Below are 12,491 nucleotides of genomic sequence, written 5' to 3'. Positions count from 1 at the left end.
ACTCCTGTTACGGCGCTTTCTTCGTAAGCTGCTTCCCTCTCCTAAATAGAAAAATTAAAATAAACATTGAAAGTACAGGTACTATATGCATATTTTTGTAGCTCCAGCAACAGATCTATGTATAGTACCATTTCTCTCTCCTCCTCGACAAACAATGGTTCGTCCGTTCGTTCCCAGAGCCTTAACGATTTATCATGTGACCCACTGATCTATAAGATAAAATGCAATGCTTGTGGAACTGGAGTGTTAAGAATAAGTGTTGATCTTTTTGTAAATTGTACTCTTATTGATAATAACGTTTTTTGTTCATTCTTTCTTTCATATCAAGCAAACTTATGTTTAACATTATCTAAAACCTTCCATACTTGACACTTGCAACAAACTCGACATTATCTAAAACCTTCCATACTTGACACTTACAACAAACTCGACATTATCTAAAACCTTCCATACTTGACACTTACAACAAACTCGACATTATCTAAAACCTTCCATACTTGACACTTACAACAAACTCGACATTATCTAAAACCTTCCATACTTGACACTTACAACAAACTCGACATTATCTAAAACCTTCCATACCTGACACTTACAACAAACTCGACATTATCTAAAACCTCCCATACTTGACGCTTACAACAAACTTGACATTATCTAAAACTTTCCATACTTGACACTTACAACAAACTCGCCTTTATCTAAAACCTTCCATACTTGACACTTACAACAAACTCGACATTATCTAAAACCTTCCATACTTGACACTTACAACAAACTCGACATTATCTAAAACCTTCCATACTTGACACTTACAAGAAACTCGCCGTCATGGCTGATTGCAAGACTCCATATTTCTGAATGATGACCTTCTAAGGTCGTAACATGAAGAAATCTGTCAGCGTCCCAATATTTTATCGTTTTATCTTTACTTGCACTGAAGAAATAATGAGTTTTTGGCACGAACTGCACGGCCATGACACTAAAAGAAGATTAAAGATGTTATAATATAAATTGCGAATATACATGTAGGTATTACCAGGTGTAATGTTGATAACATGAGAATATAAGGTATACAATGAAAGTACATCTAGGTATTAGGAAGTGTAATATCGATAACATGAGAATATAAGGTACACAACGAAAGTACATGTATGTATTACTAGGTGTAATGTTGATAACATGGGAATATAAAGTATACAATGAAAGTACATGTAGGTATAAGGGTGTAATGTTGATAACATGCGGGTAAAAAATATGCAGGAAATCTACGTATAAAACAATTGAGGACGTGGTTTACTAGTATGTTATAGACGTACGAGGTATGGTGATGACGGAACAATGATGTAACCAGGGTAAGAGGGTTTAATAGGGTATAATGACGATGTACATAGGATACGAGTGTATAGTAAGGATATAATCGACTGTTTCAGGCTATCATATATTATTATCATAAAATTGCGTATCTGTCATTTAAAAATACATTCTGCGTACCTGTCATCATGGGCGAATATTGATTTTCGACAATCACCAAAATCCAAACCCCAAATCTTAATGTTCTTGTCAACGCCACCAGAAACGAGGAGAACGTTATCCTGTAAAAAATGAATCGAGGATGACAAAAATACGAATCCAAAGACAGAGAAAAGTTTCAAAAATAAATAACGACGCCATTGAAAAGCGTTCACCAATACAAAGTGGTCAAGAGATGGAACGCTACACGCTCTACACTTTCACAACAGAGGATTGGTAAAAATTTACACGGTCATACGTAGTTGACATTATGTACGTCTTTTTCAAAGTTTCAAATTAATTTTCATTACAATTTCATAATCATCGCTCATTTAATAATTCCTTACTTTACGTCACAAACCTAAACTTCCTTGTTTGGGTTTAAAGCAACATTGAAGAAAAGCTTACCGAGCAAAATTTATATTCTTTTGAACTGTAGCATAAATTATTAATGCATTATTTAAAATTGATTCACTTTGTAATTTTATTTCGAAAATATCTAATTCGAAAAGCTTTTGCGAAATGACTTATTTACAGCTTGGTAAAATATCTTTTGGTATATCTAGTTATCTTGCATTTTATGTGGTAAAGTTCTTTCGACTAAAAATAAAAAATATATTATAAAAAATGATATCAAAACAGAGTTGGAAGCCGTTCCTGAGAGCTTGAAAAAAACAATATAATTTAAGCGACAGCTAAAACGGATGTGACGTCTACAAAGAGTTTGCGTCCATGACGTAACCTAAGGATTCTTTATGTAAACACAATACACGTTTGCATACGACAGTCAAACGTTGATACTTTGAAACACACGTCATATGAATAAAACGTACCGTTGATATATCCATGGTAACAACAGGTAATTTATGACCATAGAGGGATAGGAAGAACTAAATAACGACGCGGGAAAAGTAACCACATTTAAAGAATGAATACAAAAGTAATTAGGATAAATGGGCAGGAAAATGTTTATTCAGTTAAATTTTTGAGACTTCTGTAAATCAAATTATAAAGTTGATGGAAAGCATACATTAATCCAATGTTACGCAACTAGCTTAAAGTAAAAAAAATATCGCCTTCTTTTTACAAGAGTGGATTTTTTTAGTGAATTTTTTTGTAGGAAAAGCAAACGGTTCTAATTCAAAGTGCATTTTTATCGTGATTCATAGAAAACAAATGAGAGAATTTCGTACAAGGAGTCATCTTTAAAGTAACAAATGAAAATATTCTAACTACTGCTATCCAACATCAACTGCTATCCAACATCAACTGCTATCCAACATCAACTGCTATCCAATATCATCAACTGCTACCCAGGATCTTCAACAGTTATCAAATACTATCAAATGCTATCCAATATCATCAAATGCTATCCAATACCATAAACTGCTATCCAATATGATCAACTGCTATCCAGGATCATCAACTGCTATCAAATACTATTAACTGCTATCCAATACCATCAACTGCTATCCAATATTATCAACTGCTATCCAATATCATCAACTGCTATCCATTATCATCAACTGCTATCCAATATCATCAACTACGTACAAAAATATTTAATAACTTACCTTCAATGTATCAGTGAAGAAAATTTTCATTGTAAAATCAAGCAAAGCCACGGCAATAAACTTTTGATTTGGACTGCAACAAATTTTGGCACGCGATTAAATGAAATATCATAAATACGTATACCCTCCCCCCCCAAGGTGAATATATCAACAACTAACCTGAACTTTACACACATTACGTCATCATTCATCTTTAATGTTCGCGCATGACAAATACTTAATCTTTGACTAAACAAAAAAATACAAAATGAATCACCCAATTGTACAACGAAATACATAAACCAATTAGACAATACTGAATCATAAAATTAGAAAATGTTAAGCTGAGGATTGAACAAACAAAAAGCGGATGGTCACATTTAACCACATTTCTTTACAAACATCATGAAATGCACAAGAAAAACAAGAGAAAAAACTTTAGAACACAAGCTTCAACAGAATTAGTACATGAAGTTGTTTTTTCTCCGACAGACAATGGACATTTTTCGTCTTACAATGTTAAAAAAGTGAGAAAAATCACGTTGAGTGCAAACGTTGCTTTACATGCAAATTATTTAATACCTGGTCGTTGAATAGTTCTCATCCGTAATCAAATCAAATTCCCAAAATTTTACATCCTTGTCACCACTTCCTGAGGCAAATAGCGTCTAGAAATTGATAAAACCATCATTTCTAGATGTGCGTAGTCTTGAGCTCCCTCTGAACGATTCACTGAAAGAAGGGAATATATGAGGACGGGGGGGGAGGGGAGAAGTGAGGCATACGTCACTTGTCTCTTCGAGGAGTTACAAAATGACAAGTAGCAGAATAACTTAAGTTTGCCGACAAAAAGATCGCTGCTATTTCTGCTAGAGAAATAATCGAAAGAAAGCATATTAAGAAGGGCGTGGCAGTACACAAATTTTGTCAAAATGTTACTTTCCAACAACCGGACCAAAAATATGTTTTTAAAATAAAGTAAAGTCCCTTACGTTCTCGGGAGCTAAACACAACGACCAAATAGCACCATCGTGTGCGTCCACAGTTTCAAGCAATGAACCAGACGAAACGTCGAATATTTGGAATTTGCCAGCCTGTAAAGGAAAGTTAGAGGGTCAACATCTTACATTGTCTCACTATTTATAAAGTCATATTCACTAATGCTGAATACCTTAACACAAACAACGTGTCTGTCACATGACCTTACATTGTCTCACTATTAATAAAGTCATATTCACTAATGCTGAATACCTTAACACAAACAGCAACGTGTCTGTCACATGACCTTACATTGTCTCACTACTTTATAAAGTCACATTCACTAATCCTGAATACCTTAGTACCAACAACAACGTGTCTGTCACATGACCTTACATTGTCTCACTACTTTATAAAGTCACATTCACTAATGCTGAATACCTTAGTACCAACAATGACGTGTCTGTCACCAGGTACAAAAAGCGAACTTAGACAATAACCAGAAGACATTGTTCTGATGCATTTCTGAGTCGATCTATAAATTTGTTAGAAATATCGTCACAGGCTGACATAGACAAAGTCACTCTTTCGACCCACAAACAATGATAGTGAAGAGTACGCAAGTGTGTTACGGTAATTTTACATCCTTCAGGATGCTATTTTAATCCTTGCATAATGGTTTTTTTAGTAAACTTTGACTTTTTTCACCTCCCCACCCAATTTGAAATTACTCGCACCTTATTCCCCTAAAAGAAGGAATGATTATCCTGTTGGTACAACTTGATAAAAATTAAAAATATGCATTATTGTATGTTTTAGTTAAAGAAATTGCAAGCAAATACACATACACAACTTTAAAAATCTGTTTATTGTACCTGTTCCACAATTTAACACTTTCAGCTGCGCCAGAGAGGATGCAGGAATCGTCGGAATTGAATGACAAAGTCCTAAAGTAAGAAAGCTAGAGATCAATCAGATGAAGTGAGCTCTTGCAGTATGACGCTTCAAAAGGCACGTAAGATTTAAGACTTTAACTTATTGTCATCACATTCCAGGTTAATTGAGATCTACGTAGCCACATACCTTACATCACTACGATGACCAGGTGTCTTTATGGAAAGTATATTAATTGAATCTTTCTTTTCTTCACTGAAGACATGAAACTCTACGCTGTTGTTGTGTAGTAATAACGAAATCTGTAGAAATTTAAAAAACTTCTTATTTCAAGTGGATGCAACTAATTCCATACTATCCAGTATACTACGCATTCTTTACATGTACAATCAAATAAGATGATAAAAAATGACGAAAGACTATTTCTCATCGTTCAAAATGACTACTTGACAACAGTTGGAATTATACCGAAACATCAATTTAACACATCCATAGTTCTCAAATATAAAAAATAAAATCGCGGACAAAAATAATGAGATACCTTTTGATCATTATTTGAATTCAATGCAAAGTCAAATGACCTAATAAGAAAAAACAATGTTTGTATTTTATAATGGCGGGAAAGCAAAACAAGTGAATGAACGACGTACGTACATATGTACGAGGAGGACTAGAAATGACTATTCAATCATAAAAATGGTTTAAAATAACTTTTTTATTCCGCCATCTTGAACAAGCAATTTTTGAAACTGACATTGTAAAACGGCTTAAAAATATTGCATTTATGAAAGTGTTAAAACAACATTGATTAATTTCAAATAACGATAAACTTTGTCTGTGTTATATTTAAGAAAAAACTTCCGTTGAGAAAAGCACGTCTAGAAAAATTCTCTCTCACACAAAACGCTTGACTTCCAGAAGCGAATTACAATGTTTGTACTCCATACATCATTTTACCTTATCTTTGAGGTCGCTTTAACATCGGGTAATTTTATAATCTCGTCTTCGACGGTGGCTAAGACGTTTTCAGAAACCTGATAAAATAAAAGTAATGTTAAAACATGTTTCAAAAAAAGGACAAATAGTGCGTAAATACACAATTAAAATGTTGGAACAACGCATATCTGATTCTTTCCTTCGCACTTCTGTTTCTACATTTTCAAAATCTATTTCATTTCAAGCAACAAAATCAAATATGCTCCAGGATTTTGACATAATATATATAAGAAGTATTCACAAATAAAGAGAATTATCACAATGTTACAGAAACGAGGCAAGATTGTGATGTCTTAGCGTAAACTACGTATATTTTGATTCGTCAAAATTCTTTGCACATAAATTTCACGTAACAAAAATTATCTAACCGTCAGCTCGTCGGCTTCCAATCCTTGTGATCTAGGAATAAATAATGGTAAAAAATATCACATGTATGAGAATAAAAAAGCTTGAATACAGTTTTAAAATTTCAACAACCTTTGCTTCTTTAAAATCTTTTTTCGTCTTTTTGCCAAGCGTTTTTTTAATTCGTCTTCTGATGCAAGACGAAACATTTCTAACGTAGAATTAGCACCCTAAATAAATAAAAATTATCTTCACATAACCACATCTTTTCTTTAGTCCTCTCGTGAAATAATAAATATTGATTATATTTTGTAAAAATCATTCATAACCGTGAATGTTTTTGACATACGTAAAATACTTCATTCTCAACTTGGTTATCATGAAATGAATAATGACAATCTATAGTCGACATTACAATGGAGTTTTTCCATTGAAAACTGAGAAATATATGCTACTGCAAGAATTTCTGCTGGGTTTGTAAAAATTGCACAAAAATTACTCAGACAGTTGCTTTTATAATGAATATTTCCTCACGATGTCAACACGACTCTCGGTGACCGAAGCAAAATTGATATTTAAATTAAATATTTTCTTTTCCATAACTGACTACCAAACCCACTTCTTAGAAAGCTGTGCGTTGCTATTGTCTAGGGTTTTAAATAGTACAATGAAATACAATAAGCTATAGAATTATAAAGAACGAAAACTTAATGTTTATCATTAATGTTTGATTAATCCAATCAGAAAAGCCATTTATAGTTGATACTAGGTTGTAACATAAAGCTGAGCAGTAGCCACATAATGTTCATCATCTCCATAACAATTTTTTTACAATCCAAATCCCACATAAAAAACTTCTTACATAACGTACGTACATGACAACCAATATAAGTTCGTGAAAGATCGCAATACAGCGACACTACGCGATCAGTTGAGCTTCTCATGACAGAGCCAATCATTGTACACGAAAGCAATTCCTATTGAAATTCGAAATATAGAAGTTAAAATCCGAGTTGAAACTAGAACTAAATGCTTATTTATGAATTTAACACTAGACTAAATGCTTGATGCAGTGGTGACAGGTCTAATGCAGATGGCCAAATTATAAACACAAAGTTTATTAGAGATTTTATTAGTTTAACTTAACATAGTAATATTCACAAAAATCGACAACAATCCTATGCACAAATACCAACCAACATTCCTAATACTGTATACCTCACAAATATTCACCAATAGTCCTAATTTACCTCACAAATATCCATCAACATTCCTAATACTACCTCATACACTAATTGTGACTTAAGATCTCAAAAACGCTTATTTTCCCTTTGGTTTCCTAAATTTAAGTAGCATCCATTATTATCTCTCATGCATCATGCAAGAGCAGAGAAATGACCAACAAACACCTCTTATGTACCTCTATTTCCCTACATCATCCTCGCTAGATTGCGTTGCTGTCTTTCGTTTTCTCGTTTCTTCGCGTCTTTCTGTTCTATCATCTTTGTACTCAATTTTCCAAACTCTCAATTCACTGTCTGAAGAACCAGTAATTAATCTTGTTTCATTCTTGAGGACGACAAAGCCCCAAATCTTAAAAAAATATAGATTCTTTAAAGTGACTTTATTACTGTTCCTAAATCACTGTTTCTAGTCAAGTATTCATCCTTATTCTTTTATGGAGAGTGAAGGGTAGACAAGTCCTACATCCTATCATAAAAACAAATTCATAGGTTTCATTCACCTCTGTTTTATGACCAACCAAGGTAAGAAAACAATGCTGTGAATCAAGATCCCAAAATTTCACAAAAGTGTCTTTGGAACTAGGAAAGACAAAACCATTAAATATAAACTAGCAAAGCCACTTCAGATGAAAATAGATCTTCTACATTTACCTAGTTATAAGAACATTTTGAAAATGAAGAAACCGACAACAAGTCACCATTCCTTTATGACCTTTAAGTCTGAAGAAATAACAAATTTAAGAACATTGTGGTCATACATACATACACATCATTTATCTCTTTCTTAACAAACATTACTATATAATAAAGAACTCGCTAACTTTGACATTTCTGTCATATGATACATAGCTTCTAAGCTTTACAACATACATACAGTATGTATGCAGGAGGCAAGACCTTAGTTCAAACATTTCACTGTAAGTCAGTACGTCATACCCATACACTCAGTTCATAAGTATTTAGAAAGCCATACCTGACTTTTATTTAGTAAGTCATACTCCCAATTTTATTTAGTAAGTCATACTCCCCACTCTCAGTTTGTAAGTCATACCCCACCCCAGTTTGTAAGTCATACTCCCACTTTTATTTAGTAAGTCATACTCCCCACTCTCAGTTTGTAAGTCATACTCCCCACCCCCAGTTTGTAAGTCATACTCCCACTTATATTAAGTAAGTCATACTCCCCAGCTTCAGTTTGTAAGTCATACTCCCACTTTTATGTGGTAAGTCATACTCCCACCTCTCAGTTTGTAAGTCATACTTCCACTTTTATTTTTATTTAGTAAGTCATACCCCACCTCTCAGTTTGTAAGTCATTCCCACTTTTATTTAGTAAGTCATACTTCCACTTTTATTTAGTAAGTCATACTCCCCACCTCTCAGTTTGTAAGTTATACTCCACTTTTATTTAGTAAGTCATACTCTCACCTCTCAGTTTGTAAGTCATACTCCCACTTTTATTTAGTAAGTCATACTTCCACTTTTATTTAGTAAGTCATACCCCACCTCTCAGTTTGTAAGTTATACTCCCACTTTTATTTAGTAAGTCATACTCTCACCTCTCAGTTTGTAAGTTATACTCCCACTTTTATTTAGTAAGTCATACTCCCACTTTTATTTAGTAAGTCATACTCCCCACTCTCAGTTTGTAAGTCATACTCCCCACTCTCAGTTAGTAACTTATACCTCCAACACTTTTAGAAAGTCAATAACATAAAAAACATGTAAAGAGAAATACCTTACTTTGAAATATCAACATAATCATAACTGCGTAAAAGCAGTATTGATAATGCACATTTAATGAATACCACAAGTTTTTTTAAAGGAAAAATGTTTCAACATCTCATGATGACACCTTCATATAAATACACTCATCATTTATTCTAATCAATATTTCATTGTAATATTTATATATAATCTACTCATAATTGTATAAATTGTATCACTGTATCATATTAATCTTATTTATATTCATCACATACATAATACTCTTTATTACACTGAAGATGGCATCATAAGACGTTGAAACATGTTTATTTCAAAAGACTTCTCGTATAACATTAAATGATCATAATTGTACCTGAACATTCCTGAGTCATTAATTATATCCCAAACAATCACATCTGTATCCTATAGTGTGGCAGAAAACAACACAAATGAATTGTTCACATTTTATAAACTATACTTCACAATTTATGGCAATTGATTTAAGTGTCATAAAAATCACGATTAAAGAATACCTTTGATCCAGACACCAATTTGACACCAGTATAATCATAGTTAAGAGCTGTAACTGCTGTCTTGTGACCACTAGAAGAAATTCATGTTTGTAGAAGTAGATCGTCCAGGTTGGTATAGTCCTGAGAAGGACTGTTTTTGTTGTTCTATAGGACTTCTCAGGACTATACCAACCTGGACGATCTACATTTGCAAACATGTAACGATACTCCCGGGTTCAAACCATTTACTTTAGAAGAAATTCAATGAAACAAAAGATGAAATAATTTTTTAATGTTTCATTCAAGATATGGCAAGAATAGAAAATGCCTAATGAAGATGATTGCTTTGGCATCTTTGAAAACATTAGTGCTGATACACATCCATTCACCAGAATTTATAATTTTTACACTAAAACACAAGTCTACCCTTCACTCCACAGTAATGCAACAGTGCAACATTGACTACATCACTGCTTGATATTATATTTTTAGGGACGACACTGGTTGTATTGACTATTCTTATAGTTTCAGAAGTTTCCATGCAAATTTACAAGGCCTTTAAGGTTCAATTATCTCTTATTGACTTTGTATACTGAAATTTGAAAACTTTCCATGTTTCTTTTGTTTGAGAGCGTGTAAAAATGTCTTCAAGTCAGTGTGCGAATTAACAGTGTGCAATGTGCAATTTGCGCATTGTTTTAGCTAAAATGAAAACAATTGCACATCACTTTTTCAAACGATGTGCAAAAATCAGCGGCTTTAAAAAAAACACTAAATCATATGAATTTGTTCACGTTTGAAAATATTAATTTAGCAATTAGCGCTATACACATATATAATAAATAACGTAATATCGATTTGATTATGCCTCTAAAGAAATACTTTGGTCAAAAAAATTGGACATCGTTTTTTTAGAACTAATTTGCACACTGCTTCAAGTAGTAGCTTGTTTACTGGCAAATTTTCCCAATTGAATTTTGAACTGCTTTGTGATTGGAACACAGAAGTTGCAATGGCAAACAAAAGGCAAAATAGGGCAAAATGCACCATCAGCAACATCTGTACAAGTTGTAACCCTCTCCAGGATACCTCTTATACCTTGTTGCTTGCATTGTGGGTCTTGAAGTTGGAAAATTTGTGATTGATGTGCCTAGCACATATATTATAATAGCGTGCTGAGTTATATTAACTGTTTGTTTACCAAAGAATTTTTTGAAATGAGTTTTGGACTGTTTTGTAACTGGAAATCAGAAGTACCGATGGTAAACAAATGGTTGAGCATAGAACAAAATATATTCCATGAGAGGAAATGTACCTAAATGTCACTGAGGATGTACCATTATTTATATTCCAAATTCTGATGACACCATCGCCATACCTAAAATTAAAAAAAAACTGCAGGTGGAGGTGCATGTATGCAGGTGGAGGTGCATGTATGCAGGTTAAGCTTTACATTCTTTTCCCTGTAAGCAGTTGCAAATTTATTACATACATTAAGATCAAAAGCTGTTCAGTTTTCAAAAGCAAAGAAAATTATTTTATATTAGCAAATTTTATTACCTGTTGTCAAATGGATATAATTTATCTAGTCTAACAAAGATGTAGAAATTAAAATAGTTTGGGACTCGTGGGGAATGTACACCAATGATTTTCATTTTTGTTAACATTACATACTGTACTGGTTGACTGACATATTTTTCCTGGATATCAAGATCTTTCATGATACAAGGGGAAAGGGTAGGATCTGGCTTTTATATGTTAGGAGGTACAGGATCTGGCTTTTACAAGCAAGGGGTCAGAGCCTCTTCCCTGCCTGACCTTGTGTTTCTTACAACCATACCTTTTACTGTTGAAAGTGTTGATTAGCCACAATGAAGTAAATATCCGGCATCAGTTACAAGACATAATGAAATGCTATATTGTTTAATTAGATAAGTTGTTTTACTCACCCAACAGCAAGATGTTCAGAGTCAGGACTGAGGCAGAGACATGTCACTTCGCTCTTGTTACCTTGTAAGACATTCACCTAGACATTTAGATAAGCATATCATAAAAACAATTTTTAAATAGTGGAAATCTAACATTGATTAAAGGTTTCAACAATTCTCTTCAAATACTTTTTCGCCAAGTCTAGCGTCCCAAATATATACATTTTCTAGTGCGGGAACAATCGCGCGGCAAATTTCACGTCTTTTCTCGCCACTTTGAACAAGACACAAATTAGCTCTAGCACTTCCCACTACGCCAAATATTCCAGCTTCGACGTAACGCAGATACGATTTTGTTAAGACCATTTTAAAGGAAAACGAAGAGTTCTAAATATTGGAAATTCATCTTGAACTACAACGAATTATCTTCCACCCGATTTCCACGTGGGGATTTATGGCGTAAGATTTCCGGCAATATAGACCTGGAGGAGAAAGGGGGGTGTCGTCCAATGGTATCTTCCAATGGTATGTCCCACAGTGGGGGAATTTACTAGACCAGATCACGACCAGCTTCATTAGGTCAATATTGGGCGCTGATTGAAAAAACGCTAAATCTGTAGCTTCAATATCAAATTTTCATCATACACAACCAGATATTTTTCCATTGCTAATATGTGTATGCAACTGGGATATGGTTTATCTGACAAGTACAAAAATGTTGTTTGGCCTGTTTTGATCATTTCATTTCAGTTAAGCCTGTTCTCCAGTCTCCACTAGCCACGTATCGTAGCAAAACGTAAAATGGCGCATGCGTGCTTGTGC

At 33.6% G+C, this 12,491-nt stretch overlaps 1 protein-coding gene across 1 annotated transcript in view; it reads right to left on the bottom strand.

Moving 5' to 3' along the window:
* The window catches only part of LOC124443350 (WD repeat-containing protein 3-like), an 84,236-nt gene extending 72,138 nt beyond the window's left edge, over positions 1-12,098 (bottom strand). Inside the window, exons 1-7 of the mRNA XM_046993851.1 lie at positions 11,859-12,098; positions 11,691-11,767; positions 11,057-11,119; positions 9,763-9,832; positions 9,603-9,652; positions 8,174-8,242; positions 8,023-8,101 (exon numbers count right to left, since the gene is read on the bottom strand). Of these exons, the coding sequence (XP_046849807.1) occupies positions 8,023-8,101; positions 8,174-8,242; positions 9,603-9,652; positions 9,763-9,832; positions 11,057-11,119; positions 11,691-11,767; positions 11,859-12,035 (585 nt within the window). The 5' untranslated portion in view covers positions 12,036-12,098. The remainder of the gene's footprint in view (positions 1-8,022; positions 8,102-8,173; positions 8,243-9,602; positions 9,653-9,762; positions 9,833-11,056; positions 11,120-11,690; positions 11,768-11,858) is intronic.
* Positions 12,099-12,491: the final 393 nt, after the last annotated feature.

The sequence above is a fragment of the Xenia sp. Carnegie-2017 genome, unplaced genomic scaffold (genome assembly GCF_021976095.1).
Source record: "Xenia sp. Carnegie-2017 unplaced genomic scaffold, XeniaSp_v1 HiC_scaffold_20, whole genome shotgun sequence".
NCBI classification, from domain to species: Eukaryota; Metazoa; Cnidaria; class Anthozoa; order Malacalcyonacea; family Xeniidae; genus Xenia; species Xenia sp. Carnegie-2017.
This window is presented reverse-complemented; position numbering and strand designations above follow the sequence as displayed.